Source organism: Acanthaster planci, linkage group LG05 (assembly GCF_054643075.1).
Source record: "Acanthaster planci isolate LZ-2023a linkage group LG05, COTS_SCS, whole genome shotgun sequence".
Classification (NCBI taxonomy): Eukaryota; Metazoa; Echinodermata; class Asteroidea; order Valvatida; family Acanthasteridae; genus Acanthaster; species Acanthaster planci.
Genome location: NC_141781.1, coordinates 17,165,970 through 17,188,528, shown reverse-complemented (window position 1 = coordinate 17,188,528; position 22,559 = coordinate 17,165,970). Strand labels below are relative to the sequence as shown.

General features: G+C 41.3%; 1 protein-coding gene across 8 annotated transcripts in view; it reads left to right on the top strand.

Annotated features, from left to right (window-relative positions):
- The window catches only part of LOC110987947 (high affinity cAMP-specific and IBMX-insensitive 3',5'-cyclic phosphodiesterase 8B-like), a 188,777-nt gene that overhangs the window by 128,516 nt on the left and 37,702 nt on the right, over positions 1-22,559 (top strand). For all 8 annotated transcript variants that reach the window (XR_015425144.1, XR_015425142.1, XR_015425143.1 and 5 more), the window contains one exon: positions 10,322-10,463. Coding sequence is in view for 4 of the 8 variants with exons in the window: in XM_022251116.2 (XP_022106808.2) it covers positions 10,322-10,463 (142 nt within the window). In the remaining 4 variants the exon portion in view is untranslated. The remainder of the gene's footprint in view (positions 1-10,321; positions 10,464-22,559) is intronic.

The following is a 22,559-nucleotide window of genomic DNA, read 5'->3' as shown; positions in this document are numbered from 1 at the left end:
TGAGTGTGGACCAAATTTTTTTGTCCATAAGAGTGACCACCCTGAATTTTAGCGAACAATCAACCATCCATTTTATCTGTTTGATTGTTCTAGTCATGGGAGAGCCATTCTGTCTCAGTCCTGACGTTAAATTGTTAACGTTAAAAGTGTAAGTAATATATACAGGTCAGGGTTTGTACTCTTGACCAAAATAATATGACAGGCGTATCACTTTCTGTAATAAACAACTACAATATTTGGTCGGATAATACTGGACCTATGTAGCATGAAACATACACTACTGCTTCGACTTTATGCTTAGTAGAGCTTTCTTTTCTTCACCACAGTGGAATGCCGCAATAACAAATACTGCTAAACTGAACATTTGGGATAGTATGAACTTCCACCTTGGCTCACATATTTTCTGTTAACTTTTACCCATCATTTAATTTAAAAAAGCATATTTAGAACTGATAATAATAACTCAGAGTTGGGGAAAATCGTTTTCACAATGGAACATCGGCCAACATGTGGCACAGTCTATCATTTGCGGGTACCTTACTGTACATGCACATTTCATGTGGGTATTCATTAAACTGTAATCTTCAGATTAAGATTCAAAGCTTAGTGTATAAGGCGCACTATGGTATAAGGCGTTTTGGGGTGAAAATGTACGTGTGTATCTATAGAAAATGACTAAATTGAATTCTTTTTCAGACTAAAAACACAAATATACTTTTAAACTGCAAGACCGACCAACCGGCTGGCCATGCTGATCCAGGCCAAGTCATTTGCATATAAGCAGTTCAGGCAGGCACAGTACATGAGTACCATGTACATGTAGTGTGACCACTATGTCCATCTTGTCTGGCATCCATAACTGCATTATGTTTCCATGGCGCTCTACCCAAACAGTCACTAGATATGCAAATTTCCCATGTGCCTATAGTTATTCACTGAAAAGACTTGATCATCTGTGCATGGTGCCCCCTGACCTCCCACTATGCACTGCAGTCATGCCCCCATGTTCGTTGTTCTTTTCTCAGCACCATAACGTAATGGACTTGTCTTTCTGGGCATTTGGGAGATTTTCAAGTTCCATTTTCGCTACATGGTTCTGTGTCAATCCGATCATCCTATTGTCTTTCCAAAATAAGTTATTACCTTGTAGGGTTTTAATTTTTGTTGGTAAGAATGTTATTTTCTTGTATTTTGGTGTCATTTTCTCTAGTTTTTCTGTGTGTGCCTTCTGGTGGTGTTGACTGCTGGTTTTACTAAGTGTGGTCAACCCTGCAGTCCCCATAGGCCTTGCCGCTTGAATGGGTATTTCATATGTTGGCGGCTTATTTAACCCACAAAACCCTAACTGCCTAAGAGCGGAATGTATTTTTGGCCGTCCAACCACTAGAGAAGGTGTTTTGTTATTTAAGTGGCCATTTGTGGATAAAGGCCTAGCCGCTTGAGTGGGAATCTCATTTCTTTTTAAGGCGGCCAGACAACGACGAGGCCTAGCTGCTTGACACTGTGAATTTCCACTCGGTTAAAGTGCAGTTTCTCGGTGTGGGGTATGCTGTCTGATCACTCAATTTAACCGTGTTCATTTTCGGTTAAACTAGGGGTACCAAAAACACGGGGTTAAAATGGGGTTGTTTTTGGAAACTGGTTAAAATGGGGTTGTTTTTGGAAACTGGTAAGGAGCTCTGCTCATTAACTCTGCGGTCACTTTTGTGGTTTTTAAGCTTGGATGGCAAGGCGGCTGTTCAGTTAAAGCAGGGATCTTTTGGGAAATCACACTCTGCGGTCAGTTTTGCGGAATATAATCATATATTATATATTCATGATTTATTAATATTGCACTTAGGCAACCAAAGGTTGAATTACAGCAATATAACAAAGTAAAACATTGTAACTCTAAATAACCTTAATAAACATATTAACACAGTCACCACAATTACACATACAACTGTCCCGCATTTCAAACTTGCAAATTGTACCTACTTATTATAGAAAAATTTCCATATACCAAGTCCAAGAATTCCTTTCTGCGACACTTCACCAACCCCCAGAAAATAAAACATGTTTCAATTCTGACAGTGACAATCCTGCATCATTTTCAGGGCCAAATCTATCAGGCCAGTCCCACAGGGCACGCCACACATTGTCAAGTGACCTCTCTGTAGGAAACTTAATCTTTCCCATACTTATTTAAAAATCCCCAAGGTCAGACGAGTTCTTTTGTGCAAGGTGATCATACCGCATTAATAGGCTGCCCCGCCCTAATCCCTTACGGTATACAAACTAACTTTCAATCACCACTAATTGATACAAGTGAGTTCTTTGCGCTGGTACTCAGCATTTTGTAGACCTATCCTGTACCAGAATGTATTGGTCTTCAGGTGCCATCCCATGTGTTTCAGGATGCAGACACTTCACAGAATCACTGAGAGCATGTAAATCCATGCTGAACAATTCAGCCTTTCACACGGATGGAACGCAACATGCAAGCTTATGTATATTGGCAACCTCATGAATGCATCCGATCTTCCGTGTGTCGTAACTATTTTGCTACAATTTGTGCTTCTCCTAAGGCCACTGAACCACGGAACCGAATAAAAATCATCAAACATGGCACTTTCGAACCAAACCGACCCACACTGTTCGGTTTGGATATTCGGCTTTGATACGGCAAGGCATTGATAGCAAACGAAATGCATGCAATTGCAAGAAAAGTTGAGAAAAAACCAGACAACGGAAACTTGATAGCAAGTTATGCCCGCAGTAACTCAGGAATACACACGTGCACGTTCATCTAAATGTACATATACTTGTACACTACAGAAAATGTAAATGGCCCCGCATCACATGATGGAGAGAATTCAAAATCAACAAACTTGCTAGGTATATAGGGCATTTCAGCCATATTACAATCTTAAATTCTCACTACATTTGTGCTTATGTACATTCAGACCAACATTATGCATGCGTTACGTTCCATACTTGAAATGGCTGTTCAAAATGAATTTTGATTGGATGCTGGTCACATGCGGACTCACACTCGATCAACGGCAACTCCACGGGAAAATATATTCTGGGATCCGATGCCCCATTCACGCATACAAGGTATGGGCTAATTTGCATGTGATGTCTTCGTCATTCCTGCTGTTGGCTGAGACGATAATGAAAAGGACCAGGAGAGGATTAAGCCTTGAATGACAGGGTGGTAGATTCAGTTGAAACACGGTTAAAACAGGGTGACCATTTTGGCTTGATCTATACAATTAAAACAGGGTTAAAATCAGGGTAGAATACTTTTTAACCTAGAAGTGACATTTAACCTTATTTTAACTAATCTAAATTTCATAGTATGAGGAGGTGCATAATATCCTACACGGCTTTGACGGGGACTCTGGCCTTAACCGTGAGCAGGATTACCCTCCCTGGGCTTTTTCTGTCTCATCAGTCAAGCATGATGCTGACAGAAGCGGGAGCAGGAATTCCCCTTCTTGGGGTTAATTCCTGACTAATTACTATTCTACCTCTCTGCCTTTCAACAGTCGACAGAGCCATCTGAGTGACCAATTGGCCCCGTGCATCTCCACCGGTCACTTGAGAGAGCGAATTGGTCCATCGATCACCCATGGCTCAGAAAAACCCACGGGGCAACGGGGTTGCCATTCCCATGTCGCCCGCAGTGGTTAGTGGCTGCTGTAGCTTGTCACCAGGCAAGGCTGCCTCTTCAGTAGCATCAAGTGGGCAGACATCTAGTCAGCCTAATACCGATAATGCCAGGGCAGGCCGCAACATCCAACAACCACTCACCAGGTACCAAGGAACCCTCTGGGCTGCTGCGCCACTGTGGCTGTGGCGCCACTGTGGCTCTCGACTTCTGCAACCCATTCGTGGCTCTGGTTTTCAGCTTGGCATTTCTGGTAATCTGGAACCTTCTCCAGCTGGTCTATCATCCAATGATGACTACACTCTCACCAGCCAAGCTCTTGACCACCTGCCCAGGGTACAGCCTCCAGCTCTTCCTGCCACCTTGGACGCAGGTTCATCCCAGCCCCAAAAATGCAAGCATTCTTCTTCATCAAAATCTAAAAAGAGATGCGACTTGAAACAACAGAAATCTCTGCCTGAGGTCTGGATGACAGCGTTCCTGTGTATCAACAAAATTCTTTCCTCCCTTGTCTGGTGCCTGAGCAGCATAGCCCTGCCGGCCTCTACCGCTCTGGACCCATCTGCTGTGGATCCACCTCCATCCACCCATTCTGGAAAAAAATCAGGGCACATGGGCATTGCTCTTGTTTCATTTATAATCATCACCCCCATGTGATTTGCGTAAGAGGGAAAATATAGCGTACCTTAGCTGTCTTGTCTTGGTTTCAGAGTACCATATCTTAACGAAACGAATGTGACGGTGATATTGCCCTGCACACTCTGGATGAAATAGTGCTTACCCTAATGTGGGCAGGCCCAAGTTCTATTAACTATGACTGTTACGAGGCCAAGCAAAACTATGCCTAGCCATAAATTTGTAATATAATGTGGCAATGTCACAGAACCACTTCTCTGATCGTGCCTGTGGGACAGATATGAGGAAGGGAATACGGGCACTAGCCCTACTCTTTCCTTTAATGCCAGTAGTCATTTGGCCATTGGACAAATCGGTTTAATCCTGTTCCAGCAAGTTATTTCCGGGGATAGGTTCCTGTCTTCTCAGAGCCCTGTAGACCTTTTTCACCCACGTGACTGGATTCCCTAAATGTTAACATGTAAACAATATCATCATGTATGGCCTGCCTTGACCAAGGTGATCTCATACACTGTATATTCCTATGGGCAGCTTCAACCACGTGCAAGGGTACATGCAAACGCTGAATGCTTGACTAGTTTGAACAGTCCACTTTAATCTCCTGCCTCGCAACTTCTACCATGGGATCTGATGACCTGATTACTATATACGTTCTCTAGAAGGGTGTGAGGGCTCACTTCCAGACATTCCCACTTTTAAGGAAAGGACTTCTTGGCTGGCAAGTTCTGGACATACTGGAGGCCGAGGCAGAACGGATCTACACTTTCAGGAAGCAGTCTGTCTGTCAAACGCTAGCTCTGGCTACACAACAACCTTAGCTGTGCTATTTCTGCAACCCCAAACTCTCACCTCATTGGAGTTATCCTACTCGTCGCTTATTTTGTTCCCCTCCACAGTAGCTGGGCCTCCGCTGGGCTTCAATTTGCACCATTCTCAGATTGAGTGAAGCTCTCTAGGGGTGAGAGTATTTATTGCACTCCTCCTGTGTCTTCTAGGGGCGTTGCCGATAACAACATCACTTCACTACCTGTGATCACCGATCCTGATCCTGCTGATGGATGTTTACAACTTTTCACAGAGTCCTGGCAAAAGATTGCCACAGACTGATACTGGGGCCAAACTCGGGTCCCATGCAAAGACTAATGCTTCGCACTGGGGTCTGAGATAAAATCCCTTCTGCAAAGTACACCATCCTTCATGTTTTATCCAGTCTGCAAGCGAAGGTCGATTTCTTGTCAAGATTCTTTCTCACACCTGAATAGGAATCAAACGAATGGCATCTCATCAATCTGAAACCACCAAGCAGATTCATCCACACCAAGAAATTCCACACAAATGTGTCCGCTGGTTCCTCCACTTCATGTACAGAGGGAAGACATATGAACTGCAAGCTCTTTCATCTGGTCTGTTTACCTCGCCCAGAGTTTTACCCCGGTTGCGAAGACTGTCACTGCCCATCTATGACAGCTGCACATCATAATCTCCCAGTACTTGGGTGACTGGCTGATTGTCAACCTACAATCAACCCACCTTAATATCTGCAACCTCGCTATTCCACTCGACTTCCTCACCAACCAAAAAAGGTGGAAACTGGCACCATCCCAGTACCCAACTAACCTCAGGGTGATTATCAACTTCCGCAAAGGCAGCATCACCCCGACGGGCAGAAAAGTTGCCATTCTACAGAAGTGCCCATCTCACTTCAGTCCGCTCATTGACTCCAGCCTTTGCCTGACCCCACCTCCTCAGACTGATGGCCAATGTGTTGTGCTGGCTTGGTTTGATCTGCTGCAACTCCACCTCCTTTCTTAATGCCATCCTCAGTCATACACCATTGAACTTCCAGTCCTCGAATCAAAGGACACTTTCCAATATCTGCCATCGTGCCTAAAGGAAGATCACCTAAATGCAGAATTAATTCCACAGACTAAATCTGAGACACGGATAAAGACCACGTTCTCACTTGAATGGAGCCTCCCTTCCCCTACATCAGGTTTCAGAGAACTGGCATGCCTACTCTCAATAAAATCTCTTCAGTGCCCAGGAACTCAAGCGATCTGGTCTGCCCAGACAATTCAACGGTAATTGCTATTTTCTACCATCAAGGTGACATGCTTTTTCCTTTTTCCCCCAGTTAAGAGTCCTTACATGGGAACCTTACAATGGATGAAAGGCTATGTAATCAACATACTGCAAGACCAGATTATATGATAGCAGTCACACTCTCTCACAACTGAGTGGACTCTGCTCCCTGGCATATAGTCAGAGCACTCATCATATTACGTTATGAGAACCCACATCAAACTCTTCTCATTGACGGACAAGACCTAGCTCTTGGTGTTTTCCACTAGAGCACTGAATCTTTGGACAAAGGCCAGGATCGCTCTTTCTACAGATCAACCAGTCCTTCTAACTGGTGTAGAGCACATATGCAGCCGGACATTATTAATTACCCTACTCTGGCAGCGTCATCTCTGGTTCCCCGAACTGAACAGACTTTTGGCTCACCAGCCTTCCATCCTTCTGATAGGACTGGACTCCCCCCAGCAGCCCACGTCAGGGATCTTGCATGGGGACACCTGTGGTCTTTCATACACCATTGGATATCGTCCAATGATCCTGCTCAGTAGGATTTTCTGACGACGCAATAGCCATGTCCACATGGGTACAGCACTTTTCTGGCTGTTGGTCATCTGACCGCTGTAGTGGATTTCATCATCTACCTTTTCCTCTGTGTACTGGTTGCTACGGTCTGCTTCTACAGATCAGCCTTGGCCACCATATATGTTGGCTTCAGAAACAAATCCATCTCTGATGACATGGCCCTTCGTCATCTCCTGTGTGGTATGTCCAATGAACGTCATCATACCAAGCAGCTACTCATATCAGGAGACCAAAGCAAAAGCCCTCCGCTTGCTTACTGTTCCCCCTTTTTGTTTGAACACCTCACTGAACGGTCCCTATGACCTGCCAACACCAACCCAGCCTTCCCTCTGGCTATGGGTGCCTCCGGAGGAGAAAGTATACTGCAAGCCCACTCTGTTTGCTGAAGCTCACTCACACTGGCAGCTGCATAATTTTAGCCTGATACCGTCCATCAGCTTTCTGGCAAAAGTCAGACCTCATCATTGAGCTGCTAGATATTGGAGCTCTCAAGTGCCTCACACACCGGAGGCATTTCGGACAAACTCTGGTACCCAGTCTGCATACTGAACTAGTAAAGCAAAGCACTGGACAGGGACCCAATGAATCTTCACTTCCACAAGGCTCCATAGCCCAGTGGCAAGAGACTCCATCACCCGCTGGATGTTGTTGGCCATCATATTCACCAAGTCAAACTGGCCATCAAGCCCTGTCGGACATAGTCAATGCAACATCAGAGCCCATCATGTAAGGGCAGGTATCTGCATTTGGGCCTTAATTTTAAGGGCTTTCTGCTGTAGACTTCTGCAAGCTGCATGTTAGGAAGTATCCCTCTACCTTAACCTCTTGCTACCTTAGGGACATCCTGCAAAGTGACTCTATGCATAGCAGGATGATCCTACTGTCACTGTGCACTCTCCTGCAGCAAGGACAGATGGCAACACATCCTAAAGACCATATTAGAATGAATTAAGTTCCTGACCTCCCTTGTCATACAAGTTTGCCATCATCATTGATGCACATATGTGACCTTGTTAGGTGGGCATTTATCCTTTTACGACATTGTATATTTCATAGTCAACCCCCCACCTAGACTGGTGCCACTCTGCATATTTCGTGACTGTTTGGGTAGGTACAGCGGCGTAGACTCCTCCCCCGCAGCTAGTGTGGGTCAAGTCTACTAGAGAATACTTACCCAAACAGTCCTCACCTGCCCGTCCTCCCCACCTTGGCTCCGACATTTTTCTAAAAGAAGGATGAACATGGCAGCATGACCTCAGTGCATATAGTGGAGGTCAGGGGGCACCACAGATGATCATTTTCAGTTTTTTTCAGCGAATAACTATAGACGCATGGGAAATTTGCATATATAGTGACTGTTTGGGTAGGTATTCTCTGGTAGACTCAACCCACACTAGCTGTGGGGAAGGAATTTGTGGGCAGCACTAAACCAGTGTATGAGACAGATACCTGATGAATAACCCAGTGTACTGCTGTTTGCTTGTCTGGCAACCAGACTGCTGTTTAATCATATCAAGATACATATGGCTGCAGTTTGATATTTGCGTATTGTAAAAACTGGTATCTTTTGAACTACTCTTTTGGAGGACAGGCTGTTTTTGAAATCCTAGGTTAAAACCCTGCTTGATAGCCCTGTATAGGTGTGTTGAGAATATTCAGGTCAGTGGACCCAGTGCAGGGAAGGCAGAAGTGATGAAGCCAATAAGGCAAACGACTTCAACTGCTATCTTGTGACTTTTCTGTCCAAGCATTCAATAGCAGTCTGAATTTATGACACTTTTTTGTATGTCAACTAGTATTTCATACCAAGGGTCTAGATAAGCATTCCCAAACATTCATCAAATTGTGGGGGGGTTTTGCCAGTAGATACATGTACTTTCCAACCAGAAAATACCAGGTTCTCCATGACTCAAACTTTGTCTTGTTTTGACTGATTCCAAGTTTGATGAGAGAAAAAAGTTCGAGGGGCCTCTTGTATTCCTATGATGTGGCTTTTCTTTTTGGCATCTCTTGAAATTGGCCGGACAAACTGCTCTTGATATGTGTTTGTTGTCTTCACTATCATTAGCAAGGTTGTCACTAGCATTAGCTTATCCCAGACGTGTATCAACAATTTTTAATTATATAATTATTTTGGGGCACTGGTCATTGAGGGAAATATGTTCTTATGCCTTACGGCCACACCCTGCTGCTTACATTACTGTACATTCCACTTTGCACTTTACAATGAGATAGGAATTAAAGTACATGACAAAGAGAAATTGTAAATTCAGAATCAGCACTCACTTCTTCATACGTAGCAAGTTGGAAAATATATTTGACACAATTTTTCTGCTGTTAAGGTGTACCAAGACACTGGTCCCTTTGAGACTAATTTTGGTGTTTTACTCCTTGCTATTTTGTTCCACAGCAGGTCATTTGTGTCATATGAGTATCTGTTTCGGTTATTTACCAGTGCATGTGCTCTGTCAAGGATGGTATTACCATTTTCAAATCTGCGTTTGCATAATTACAGTTTAAAACAGTGTTGTAGTGTAACTCTCAGGAAAAATTTTATTTTATGTTATTGACCAGTACATGCTTGAGGACAAGTATATAAACATGCTCTGGCAATGTTTATTTGCCAGGGTTTCATATTGGTTAAACTTGTCCAGCCTTCCCCTAATCCCGTGACATTGAATCTTAACCACTACCTGTCGGGGAGTCCGAAATCGGAGCCGTATGGTTTATATGCATGGCCGGGGGCTCCGAAGTCGGACAAAGGAAACAGGGCCCTGTAACAAAAGACCGTACTCCAAACAAAAGACCAGGCTGCTGGGCATTACCGACATTTTTCACACTCAAAAGTGGTGATAATCCAGCGTTGTTTTGAAACTCTCAATGCCCCAAACCAGGGTTTGGGGCATTGAGAGCAAGCGCATTACCACCGGGGACAAAAGCACTCCACCAGCGCAGTGATGAGCCACACAGCACCGCTGCATGCTAATCTGGCCCCTATTGAAAAGTGCACTGAGCCAGGTTCATGAACAAAAGGCAGTTGTATAACACCGCACAATCTGGGCTCTGTTTACAAGGCTGCTTGCCTGGCTGAAATACTCGGGCATCAATGAAGGTCACCTGTCAACTTAGAGTAGTGCCCAAAGATTACTTGGTGCGGCTATAAATGACCGTTAAATGGAATGATGAATTTTTGAAGGATTTTGATAATGGAAAAAATGATAGTCATGCTGGCCTAGCATCATCAACGTTGAAAAATGCCCTGGCACGAAGTGGTTAATATTTATAATTTACAAAACCAGTCATTCTCCACAATACAAATGTACCAATTCTTTGTAACTTTGCTTTTGTGAAATCTTTTGATTACAGGGAAGATTATCGTGCTATGAGGCATACAATCGTTGACATGATTCTGGCTACAGAAATGACAAAGCACTTTGAACACCTGTCAAAGTTTGTCAACTGTATCAACAAGCCAGTATTGAGAGATGGTGAAGATACGCTATCAATGGTAAGGATTTCCCACATTTCAGAAGAATCAAGTCTACATGAACTGCTTTCTAATCGAACAAATGGTAATGATCTTTTGTGCTTAATCAATGCTGAAAATCATTCACAAAGGTTAGGCATACCATCAAAATTCCTGTTGGCAGGCTTCAACCTTAAGCTTCAGGGGGTCAAGGCCACTTGGCCTTGAATGCTCCCAAAAAGCAAAGGGCACCAAGGCCAACTGAAAAGGTACCAAGGCCATTTTGAAAATTGTACTTGTTGGTGACTTCAACAGTTTTCCCTTCAATTTCAACCTGCAATTTTCATTGTTTTTGTTTGCATGCTGAGCAGTCTGCTTGAATTGTAAAAAGTAAAATGAATAATACTATACTAACATTAATTTACCATTTGATGTTGTGTCTTATTACTTTTTATAATGCCATAAAGTCTACACTGTATAATGAAAATCAAAGTACCGGTAATTACTCCCAAACAATGCAATTCAAGCAAGTCGGTCACTGAGTCACAAACATTTATCCAATAGAAGCCTGCTGGCACCCAATGATTAAAATACATACCTATACCGTGACATTGAAATAGCGAGGAAAAATTAGACTGAGTTGTACTCCTGTCTGCAATACCAAAATAATAGTGACTCTGTCTCAATAACGCGAAGTACAGAATCCAGTGGTGCAGAATATGTGTAATTCTGTGGTGCGACTTGTAACCAGTCTGTGTATAAATGTAGTCTGGTGCCACATTTTTAGAATCACACAACTCAACTACATTGATCGGTTGCTGTTCTATGTTGTCTACGGGGCGATGCAAAACCAGTCTGTGAAAAAAATAGTGCTCAGTGCAGCTGGCCGGCCGTTGACAAAAAAGCTAGCGCTAAACGGTAATTTGAAAGTTGAATACGACTTTAAAATACATGTAGGCACCTAGTGATCATTGAGGAGGGGCATGTCTGCCAAAGGTACGTGCTATTTTTAAAGGGCATCACGGCAATTCACTGGGGCATCGCGGCAGTGGCCGCTGTCAAGATCAAAGCCTGCTGTTGGGTATATATTGGGTAAACTCGCCAGACTGCAACCGTTTCTGTTGGATTTCATTAGGGCACCATTACTTCATAGAGTCCATTCTCCCTTTTCTCGATTGAAGACCTGTTAGGTTTCTGTATTTGTTGGCTGTCTAGCATTTCAAATTCCCAACCAACCCTGAATCATCCCACATGTTGACTAAAGCAGGTTTCACACTACGGTGTTACCTGAGTTATCTCAGGGTTATCGAAAAATGTTATCCCAAGATTACCCAGGTAATTGGGAGCATTCCCACTACACTTCTCAGGGTTACAAATCTTCTGGGTTAGCTGCCTCAAAATGCCACTTACCTGGGTAATTTTTAACCCTACTCATGAGGTGGGTTAACCTACCAATCTTTGGGTTAATGGCATCCTTGAGACAATCCTCTGCATACCTTTGGTAGTGTGAAAGCTCGCAGGGTTTTCTTCAACCTTTCTTTTTTTTGTGTAATATGTGACCAGCCAGACCGTAAGCTGCCTGGCAGTTATATATGTATTTATATTGAGATGTGATTTTTTTGCATTGCTCGCATGCTATTGCACATTTTTATGCAATTGAGTCAGCTAGTACCTTGCTTTGCACTTGCGTTTTGTGTTGTGAATATTGCCACCATTAATTACATGTTCTTATGCATTCACGTATGCGCTTTGTCAGCGTTACACTCCTGTTTACGGCGACATTGGTAGAATCACATGGCATTTACACGTCACACAATAGTTGCGTTTGCAAGCAATAGCAAGGCTGCATTTTTGGGGAATCCTTGCATTCCAGCATAGTTTTCTTGTTGCATGAAGCGCATTAAGTTTTACTCGACTCCCGAGCATGATGCTGAACACATGCCCTATTACGGTTGCTAATTCTATTTGGTTCGTGGTATGTGCATTTTAGACTTCATTGTGCACATACTTGCATGTGTATGATTGCTCTTGGTTCAAGAGACATGTGAGGTGTGGGGCCATCTTGGTCGTTAAATTCAACAACTACTATTTGTTAAATGGTTCCGTTACATTGTTGATTGTTGTGAATTTGCACCATGTTTTATACTTGGGACGAAAACTCTCGAGTGGTCTACTTGTTTGAGTTTAGCAGCCGCCATCCTTGCATCATGTTGAGTATAAAATGCAGTTTTTAGCTTGTAGTTGAGCATTACATCTCTTTTGCAACCTTGATTCTTGCATTAAGTTCCTACATGTATTGAAGATAATCAAATACACTTGATGTGGTTTAAACTTGTTATTATTATCCTTTTTTAAAATTTCAGTTTTCCTTTTAAGCAAACATTTGAACAGTCATTGATTGGATCTGTTAACTTTGAATCAAAGATTAATAGCAATGGAGAATTTGAGGAATTTTACAAACATATCGTAACTTGCATGTTTCACAAAAGTTGTAATAGGTTCTCCTAAAACAGGTATTTCAGAAGCATAAATTATTGCAAGACACTGAATATTTTTGGCTTGGGTGCTTGAGTAATCCTGGAGCTGAGAAATATAAATAATACTTCTGCAATAATGAAATAGTGTCAAAATTGTAACTGTAATCATTACCTATGCATACAACCAACATACATACAGACAAATCATACAAACAAATCTTTTGTCTTTCATAAGAAAGGTCTGGGTCACTGACTCCACTTTATTGTAGCCTTGCTCAGCGTACACGCTGTCTTACCTGGCCCTACGCCGACTGCTGATGTCATACGTAACTGGTATCTGGGCCAGTAACTTGTCTTTCTGAGTTAATTTAGTGTATACTGTTTGCAAATTGCAAGTCTTGACCTCATACCGTATGCGAGAACATACATGATTTGACCATGTAAGTTTTTTTGTTTACACAGGGGCCTGTTTGTTTCACACATACCTGGATCTCAATCATTTATCCCAAAGCTGGTTCGATCATGCTATCCATGAGGCAGGTTCTCATGTAAGTGAACCAATGACAGATCACTCAGCACTATTCGGATCTGTCTGAAACAAACAGGGACACGTCGACACTTCTTTTTCACTATCTATGGCAAAATAGTAAAAAATCTGAAGAATAGACTTTGTCTATGGAGACATCTCTTGTTTACTATTTCGATAAGAATGAATCTTTATAACTTTGAGCAATTATGCAGTCTTTTTAAAACACGATCAAGCAATATATTTCATATATTTTGAACAAACTTCAATCGATATTTTTTGATAGCCCACACTAGAATTTTAATGTGGAAATAGAAAGTGCCATGATGCTTGTTAAAAAAATGAAATGAATAGACGTAAATTAATGATTAGAATTAATAGATGTTTATTAGTGTTTAGTAGGAGTAGAAAATGAAAATAAAAGCCAATTCTTTGCCTTCTTCATTTGGTATTACATTCAATCATTTATTTAAACGTGGAACTCAAACAATGATTGCTTGCACATTAACAGAAAACACCCTTGAATCAAAAGTATGCCATTTTTTCTCTTTGTATTTAAGCACTCTTGGAACATATCCAAGTACAATTGTGTACCAAAAAAGGACTAACAGAGAGCCAAAACAGGGGCCCAAAGCTCTGAAATGTTTATAGAAAGCAAATCATTTGCTCCCTTACCCATGACAAACGAGTCACATATTACTTTTAGGGAGGGGAATAGCAAAGTCAACAACTACAGCGAAATAATCCAGAAAACCACACACCAGTTTATAGCTCCATCCTGTCAAGAAGTGACTGGTCATTTCCCATTAGGTAATTGACAACTAACCACTGGCCTACAATTTCTGGATAACTGTGATAGTGACTGTGCAAATGTATGGGGTTTTTATCAGTCAAGGAAAGCAGGTGTCCCTTTTTCCCCTGATAATTACCTGACTAGACTTTTGACAGGATGCCTTTGCAGTGCTATCTTCAGTGACCAGTGGTTCATCCTTCTGTAGTTTGCACTGTAACTTGCACAAATCAGCAGCTTCTTTACGTTACCATTTACTCTGAGCTTGTCAGTGGGTGCCTCAAAGCCTTATAGATGGAGATTTCTGTGCAGAGTTGATCAAACTTAAGGCAAAGCTTTGTTGAAAGTCATCAATTCATCCGAGTAGTGTTGTGAAATGCTAATGGTACTTCTAACCTTACAGATCAAAACATAATGGCAAAATGTGTTGGGTCTTAATAACGTCAAGACTAAATTTTTTGTCATGGTTCATCGAAATCTATTTCGTATTAATTTAATTTAAAAACGTTTTTACTTTCCTGAATGAAAATTCTCACAAGTAAGAGAAATTATTTGCTGTTTTTAAGACTAACTTGGGAATGAAACAAAAATGATCAAGAACTAGGTATAAATTGGGAACCAAATCAAACCAATTTACTGTAATTTAATGCAGAATAAAATCAAATGTAGCAATCTTGTCAAGAATGAAGAATTCAGGAATAGTTGCAGAATCATCCTGATTTCAAATTTAACAAGAACAAAGACTAAATAAGCCCTACAAAACCAAATTGGCATTTGTTCCCAAACCAGCCAAGCAATTTTGAACATATCCAATATTGTAATTGGGCACTTCCTGTTTTTTGTATGATCTTTCCTTGAACAGCTAAATTCATCAGAGACAACCAAGAACCATTCCCTAATTTACTCAATAGCTGTTATTTACAGCTGTTTGGGTTAAATGTCAGGAATGTGTGAACCTGACTAAAGATTTGTGGGTTTGAGAGTGTGGATGAATGTGTGTGTGTGGGGGGGTGCCTTTAAGCCTTTAACAACAATGTTTCACTGAGCAACAGACAGCAACAGTCATCAATGAATATTTTGTCTTCATCTCCAGTTATCTCCCAAGCTTAGATACATTGAATTTAGCATTCCCAAGCCTTGCTCAACTGTGCATGTCTGGTAAAATTGGTGGTCTTGATAGCCTTCTTCCCTGAATAATAATAAAAATTTGCAGGCGAACTAAGTACACCTCTCACTGGTATCTTAACTCTTCATAATCAGAAGGGGTGATGCCTCCTCAGTGGAAGAGAGCAGTAGTTGTGCCTATCCCGAAATCCAACCCACCAATCCTTCAGAAGTCCACTCCTGGGACTCCCTCACCTGTTAAACCAAAATTGCGTATTTCTTTAGCTAAGGCTCCCTACCACTAGCTTTTTAATACTACAGTTAATAGTGCCCTCGGCGCCCAGGTCATAGTAGTTGCATTAGTCTGGTGCCTTCGTCCACTTTTTCTCTGGCACTTCCACGAGTTAGATGTATTATATTCACCTTCTGGAGGGTTTCAAATCTTTGTTAATTGTCGCCAGTTCTTGTGTATATTTTTCCATTATAAGTTGATTCCACCAAGTGTGTGTGGTAGGTTTCTGTTGTATAGATAATAAATACAACTTTGTTGGTTTTGGCTTTTTTGCAATTTATTGAAAAAGCCATTCTTTTCGTTCTGTCAGCCGGAACAGCTATTGTTTTCCTTAACCACTTCGTGCCGGGGCATTTTTCAACATTGAGGATGCTGGGCCGGCATGACTATCATTTTTTCCGGTTTCAAAATCCTTCAACAATTCATCATTCCATTTAACAGTCGTTTATAGCCGCACGGAGTAATCTTTAGGCACTACTCTAAGTTGACAAGTGACCTTCATTGACACCCGAATATTTCAGCCAGGCCTGCAGCCTTGTAAACAGAGCCCAGATTGTGCGGTGTTATACAACTGTCTTTTGTTCACGAACCTGGCTCAGTGCACTGCTGACCTCTTTTCAATAGGGGCCAGATTAGCATGCAGCGGTGCTGTGTGGCTCATCGCTGCGGTGGTGGAGAGCTTTTGTCCCCGGTGGTAATCCGCTTGCTCTAAATACCCCAAACCCTGGTATACGGTTTCTAAATAACGCTGGATTATCACCACTTTTGAGAGCGAAAAATGCCGGTCATGCCCAGCAGCCTGGTCTTTTGTTCGGAGTACGGTCTTTTGTTACAGGGCCCTGTTTCCTTTGTCCGAGTTCGGAGACCCCGGCCACACATATAAACCATACGGCTCCGATTTCGGAGTCCCCGGCTGGTAGTGGTTAAGCTTAAAACCTTTTTTTTTTGCTTTTTCGCATTTTGCGATAAAATGCATTCTTTTTTTTTTCTTTCACTTTTTTTTCTGCTCAAAATCCAAGTTAATTTGTGCACATTTTTGCAGCTTTTGTACTTTTTAAACTTTGGATCTTCATCAAACTTCTACCAGTGAAGGATCCTTATATGTAGATGTGTTTAGAAGAATGACGTCATGATGACGTCATCAAGTGATTTATTATTGTTTTTTACATATTTATTTTAACCTATTGACATTGTACACGTTTTCAAGACAAGTTTTCAAGTTAGGTTACTTGGCGATCTTCAATCGTCATCACAGTTGCGGCTGGCAAAGACCATGATGCAAAATAATTGCCTAATTTATGATGTCATGATGACATCATCGCCTCATTTATTTTGATGTTTAAATTTTCAATATTTCCCCATAGGTTTTGTACATGTTTTGTTCAACGGACAGACTTCACCACTCGTATAGATCTTACTGGTGATATATTATATGTTCTTGCTTTAAGCCATGAGCTAGAGAAGGTGTAAGAAGAAAATTGTCATAATGACGTCATCATGTGACGTGATTTGGCATTAAATGTGTAAACTTCAAAGCCTTATATCTCCTATAAAAGGACAAGCCCTATCTGGTTGAAATTTTGCAGATAACTAGAAAGAAAAGTGCAACAGACAAATCTTGACCTCATGTGATGATGGTGTCATCAGGAAGCAAGTCATGTGACATTACAGGTGCAATCCTTAAGGCCCTATATCTCCTGAAGTATATGTCCAATTAGGTTCAAAACTTGCAGATACCTTGAAAGGGAATCGATTTAGTCGAATATTGACCTCATGTATCAATGACGTTATCAGGTGACAAATCGAGTGACATTTAAGGTGTACCATTAAAGTACTATATCTCCTGAAGTGGATGCCCGATTGGGTTGAAACTTGGCAGGTATTTAGAAAGAGAAGTATTATAGACAAATTCAACCTCATGTGATGATAACGTCATCAGATGATCATGTCTTGTGACATTAAAGGGGCACTCTCCTAAATGCTATGTCTCTTGAAGTGCTTGTCTGATTGGGTTGGAACCTTGCTGATATCTTGTAAAGGAAGTGCTTTTGGCAAACGACGTGACCTGACGTGATGACGATGTCATCTTGTGACATGTCACGTGACATTAAAGGTGCACTCTTCAAACCACTATATCTCGTGAAGTACATGTCCAATTGGGTTCAAGCCTTGTAGATATCTTGAAAGAGAAGGGCGATAGACAAATGTTGCCAGGATTTGAAGATGAAATCATCACAGGAGAAGTCACTTGACATTAAAGGTGCAGTTTTTAAAGCACAATATCTCCTGAAGTGCATGTCATTTTTGTTAAAACCTGTATATGTAAGTGTGTGGATTGGAATATTTTAATAAAATTGATGATATGCCAAGGCACTTTTCTTCAGAACAACAAAAAAAGTGAAAAAGCCCTGTGTTCTGTCATTGAGACAGATACGGAACCTGTGGTTTCTTCCTCTGCTCAAAAGCCGATTTCATTTGTTCACTTTTTTTCTACAAATGACTTAAGTGCGGTTGCAGCTTTGGATCTGCATCAAACTTGTACCAATGAAGGACCTTTATGCACAGATGTGTCTAGAACAATGATGTCATGATGACATCATCAAGTGATTTATTATTGATTTTCAATATCTATTTTAGCTTATTGACTTTTTACACGTTTTGAAGGCAACATTTTGGTTGTTCAGTAATAATCAAATATCAAAGTTACACCTAGGAAATACCTCGAGGGAAAGATAATACTGAAATAATTACGTCATGATGACGACATCAAGTGATTTATTATAAAATTTTAAATATTTGAACATTACATTAATGTTATAAAAATCCATAGAATATCAACCGTAGCCTCCCGCAAAACTATAAAAATCCATAGAATATCAACCGTAGCCTCCCGCAAAACTGTTTGGGGCAAGTGGCAGAGTATAATTTGGTCTTCAATTCATCTCGTGTGGGTCAAATCACGTAACCCATCCTTCCAGTCGAAACCGGAAGTGGGCTTATTGTTTAAAAGCGGTAATAGATATCAAGTTATTGTCAATGGTGTTAGTCTGTTGGGGTATAGTATACTTCAAATCATCTACTGATTATGTCATGTAATTGTCAAGCGCCCTCTAGCGACAGGGTTAAAAGTTCTGAAAAATTAATTTTGAATAGATGTTTGCCCAAATTGCATGAAAATTGATGTAGACGATGATCTTTACCCAGTTAACACAAGTAGGAAATTTGGGCCCGATGACGCCATCATACCGGAAGTTATGATAAAAAGTCCTTTTATTCTTCAAAATTTGGTAAAAAAATAACCGTAACAGAATTAACCGTGAATTGTTCATTAGATGATAGCTAAAACATTGAAGTCAACTGCATAAAGTGCTTAACTGGTGTATGTTTTTACACAGATAAAACCCCTCACAATATAAATTGCGAACTCGAAAATCCCATTCGCATACTGTGCATTGGCTACTACGTGCGTTGACTCGCAATATCTCCCTGTAACAAAGACAGCACACAGTGCATAGGACATATACTCACTGGGCAAATTTCCAAGCACATTGTGCTGAGAGCAGATCTCATTATATGGAATACTAAAAAGGACAAATGTGAATTTTTTTAAATCTGTGTTCTTTCCTCGATAATAATTATGCTTTGTATTTTTTATTGTACATATCTGATTCTGTTGAAACTTGGCAGGTATTAAGAAAGGAAGTGTTACAGACAAAATTGACCTCGTAATGAAGACATCATCAGATTATGATGTCACGTGACATTTAAGGTGCACTCTTTAAGGTGCGCTATATCTCTTGAAGTGCATGTCTGATTGGGTTGAATATATCACAGAGAGGAAGTGCTTTAGGCGAATATTGATTATGTCATCAGGTGACAACTCACGGGACATTAAAGGTTCACTGTTTAGAGCCCTCTATCTCCTGAAATACACATCCCATCCAGTTGAAACTTTGCAGATGACAAGAAAAGGAAGTGCTTTAGTCGAAAAATTTACCTGATGCGATGATGACGTCTTCAGATGAGGAATTAAATTACATAGTACACCTTTAAAGCATGTTGTCTCCTGCATTCACATATCCCTGCCCCGCCTACATATGTAAATTCCCTTGTGCCTAGTACAATTTGCTGGAAAGACTTGATCATGCACAGTGCCCCTTAACCCTCCACAATGCACTGCGGTCCTGCCGCCATGTTAAATCTAAAATACAAACACTGCAATAAATCGTTTTTTAACGTAGTTTTTATTTTGTACATTTCAACAAATGATAGATTGCACTCGGGAAACACCGTGGTCGTTTTGTAATTGGGTTGACAAGACAGACGATTAAAACATTTGGTATGTCCGTCGACTCGGTATTCGGTCCCTCACATTTTCCATCATTTTTCCAAACACCGAGTTGTTTATCAGCTTAAAAAGTCTTTTTCAAAATCAGAGGTTGCTCGTTTGAGCAACTTGGTATTTTTTATCGTTGTAGCTTTTCATCCAAGGTTTTTGCATAAAGACAAAATGCGGTATACTTTTTTTAAGTCGGAGCGCCAATTGCGAATGGAGCTGCAGCACTCGGTAAAGTAATTTATATTTTTCTTTTGAGCATAATGTGGCCACAAGTTTTTCTACTTTGGGAAGATGCTCTTGGGTTTGGAGATCTTTTTGATATTTAGATAACCAGGCCTCCGGGATTATTTCATTCTCTGGAGCCAAAGGGAAATCGTTGTGTAAATCGTGAAGGTCTTGTGGGTAATCGAGATCCACTTCAAGCATGTAGCCTAATCTAGAATAAGGTGAAAGCTTTTGAATGTATTCGGAAGTAACCTTGTTCAAATTTCATTCCCAGCGAAAGTGACCGTACGGTAAATACTGACTCATGCCCCATCCATAAAGATTATTTGCATCAAGGTACACAATGTATGTCATGGGTTTGTCTGGGTCGTAATCCAATAAATATTCATTATTGCTTTCACATAATGAACGCTTCCTACGCTTGACATGTCACCACATTTGGCGCGCTCAAAGAGTAAGTGTTGATCAATGTCGGTAATTCGAGTTTGATACCAGAATGTTTTAAAAGCGCGTGCCAAGTAAGGACAGGAGCCTGTCATCATTGATGGGATCAAGACCGTTGTGCATCATGCAGGCTTTTCGAAGGTTTTCGAAGACATACGCTAATTGCCTAAGTGTTGACATCCAAAAGTTTGCCAGACCCGCTGGGCTCTTGCATAATCTTCTTCGGACATGTTCTCTTATCTGAGTGAAGTGCAATAATTGTTTCTGTCATGTAACTGCGTTTCTTTGAACTTTTCAAATGAGTCCACATATTCATATAGATAAAAGCCTTTTTGCAACAGCAGATCTGTGTTGTTTAAGAAATGATCTCGGAGTAATTTAAAAGCGTCTCGGGGGCAGGCTTTGACAGGCACATCGAGCGAACATGCCATAAAATTGAACAAATATAAAAACCGAAGTTGACCCAAGGAAAAAGTAATGTACTTTTCAGAGTTTTAAGGATACAAAGCAGTTTGTCCTTGCTTGATGCAGATAAAACTTGCATAATCAAGTGGGCATCCTAATTTTCTAAATTGTGTAATAATACTGGAATGACGGTCCTGTTTGGAACGATTTGGAGTTGTAAATTGCAATGATGGTGAGCCGGGCCGCAATATTTGCCAGTGATGTGACAGTGATCATGGATTTTTCTAAGTTTGTTGATGGTTTTTTGCATTTCATGCAACAAAATTTGATAAAGCTGCTGTCGATTTAAAAACTAAATTCTATATTTTGGAGTTTAGTTTTTGTTTTTTTTGCAATGGGGCAGTGACATTTTTATTCTTTTGTAGGATAGATAGGCTTTTCACAGATCCAGCAGGTGTTGCACGCATCGTGTCATTTTTGTAATTCAGACGTCCAAACGAGTGGTTTCGGTTGTTTAAACACCTTGTTAATTTTGTATTTCTCTCACATGAGAGACTTCGTAAACGAGGTGGCGGCATTTAGCCCTCGGTAGGTTTTGCGACTTGTGCGTACACATCGTATCAAGACGGTCTGTGATGTTGGGTTTTGATCATTTTGGCTTCTTGTGACCGCATGGCTTCTAAAACCGATTTGAAATCGGCGTGAATCACAAAGGGATTGGCTTGCTTGTTTTTGTAGTCTTTCAACGTAAACTTTGATATTTTCAAGATGTATTTTTGCGTTGGGAAGATGTTAATTATATATAACGGTTTGCCGGTACCCAACGTATATTAATAAGCACTGTATGCTCAGTGCTTGTCCGAGAGCTTGCGAAAAAACCTCACAAGCTTACCCGGGTGGGACTCAAATCCACGACCTCCTGGTTACTAGTGCGGATGTCTTAACCACTCGACCACCGAGCTTGCTGGGGTCGGCTGGCCGGTCCGAGTCAAATGAAGCAATGGGTACCGCGAACTATTTTCAAGATGTATTTTTTTTTCACGAAATCTGTTTTATTGCGGTAGCGTCCACAACAATGCGTTTTTCAGCTAAGCTCTAAACATGGCGCCCATCGGCAGGGATTGCACAGGCGCGAGGTGGGAAACCGCGGGCCGTTTGCATACCAGCGCGGGCAGCCAGCCAACTCCATGCGGGTCCGAGCTGGCGCCCCCACCGGCCGGACCTGCCGGCGTTACAGTATATTTATAATGCTCGAAGTGAGTCCAGAAAGATTTTTAATGTAAAGTATCACCGTCGGTAAAAGAAGGTTTATGCATTCTTGGTTTGAAACATTTTTAGAAATGTAGAGAATGGGAAATTATCCATTTTTTGTGTTATAACCAAATCCATTTATTGCCAAGTCGTTTTGGGCGTCGATTTGTGAAATTTGAGATACGAGTGTGGGAAAGTGGATGTCAGAGAAATTTAGGGGGGGGGTAACAGTAAGGCCTTACCGTTCTTCCACGTAAAGTCCGCTTTTTTCACGGCAATTGTGCC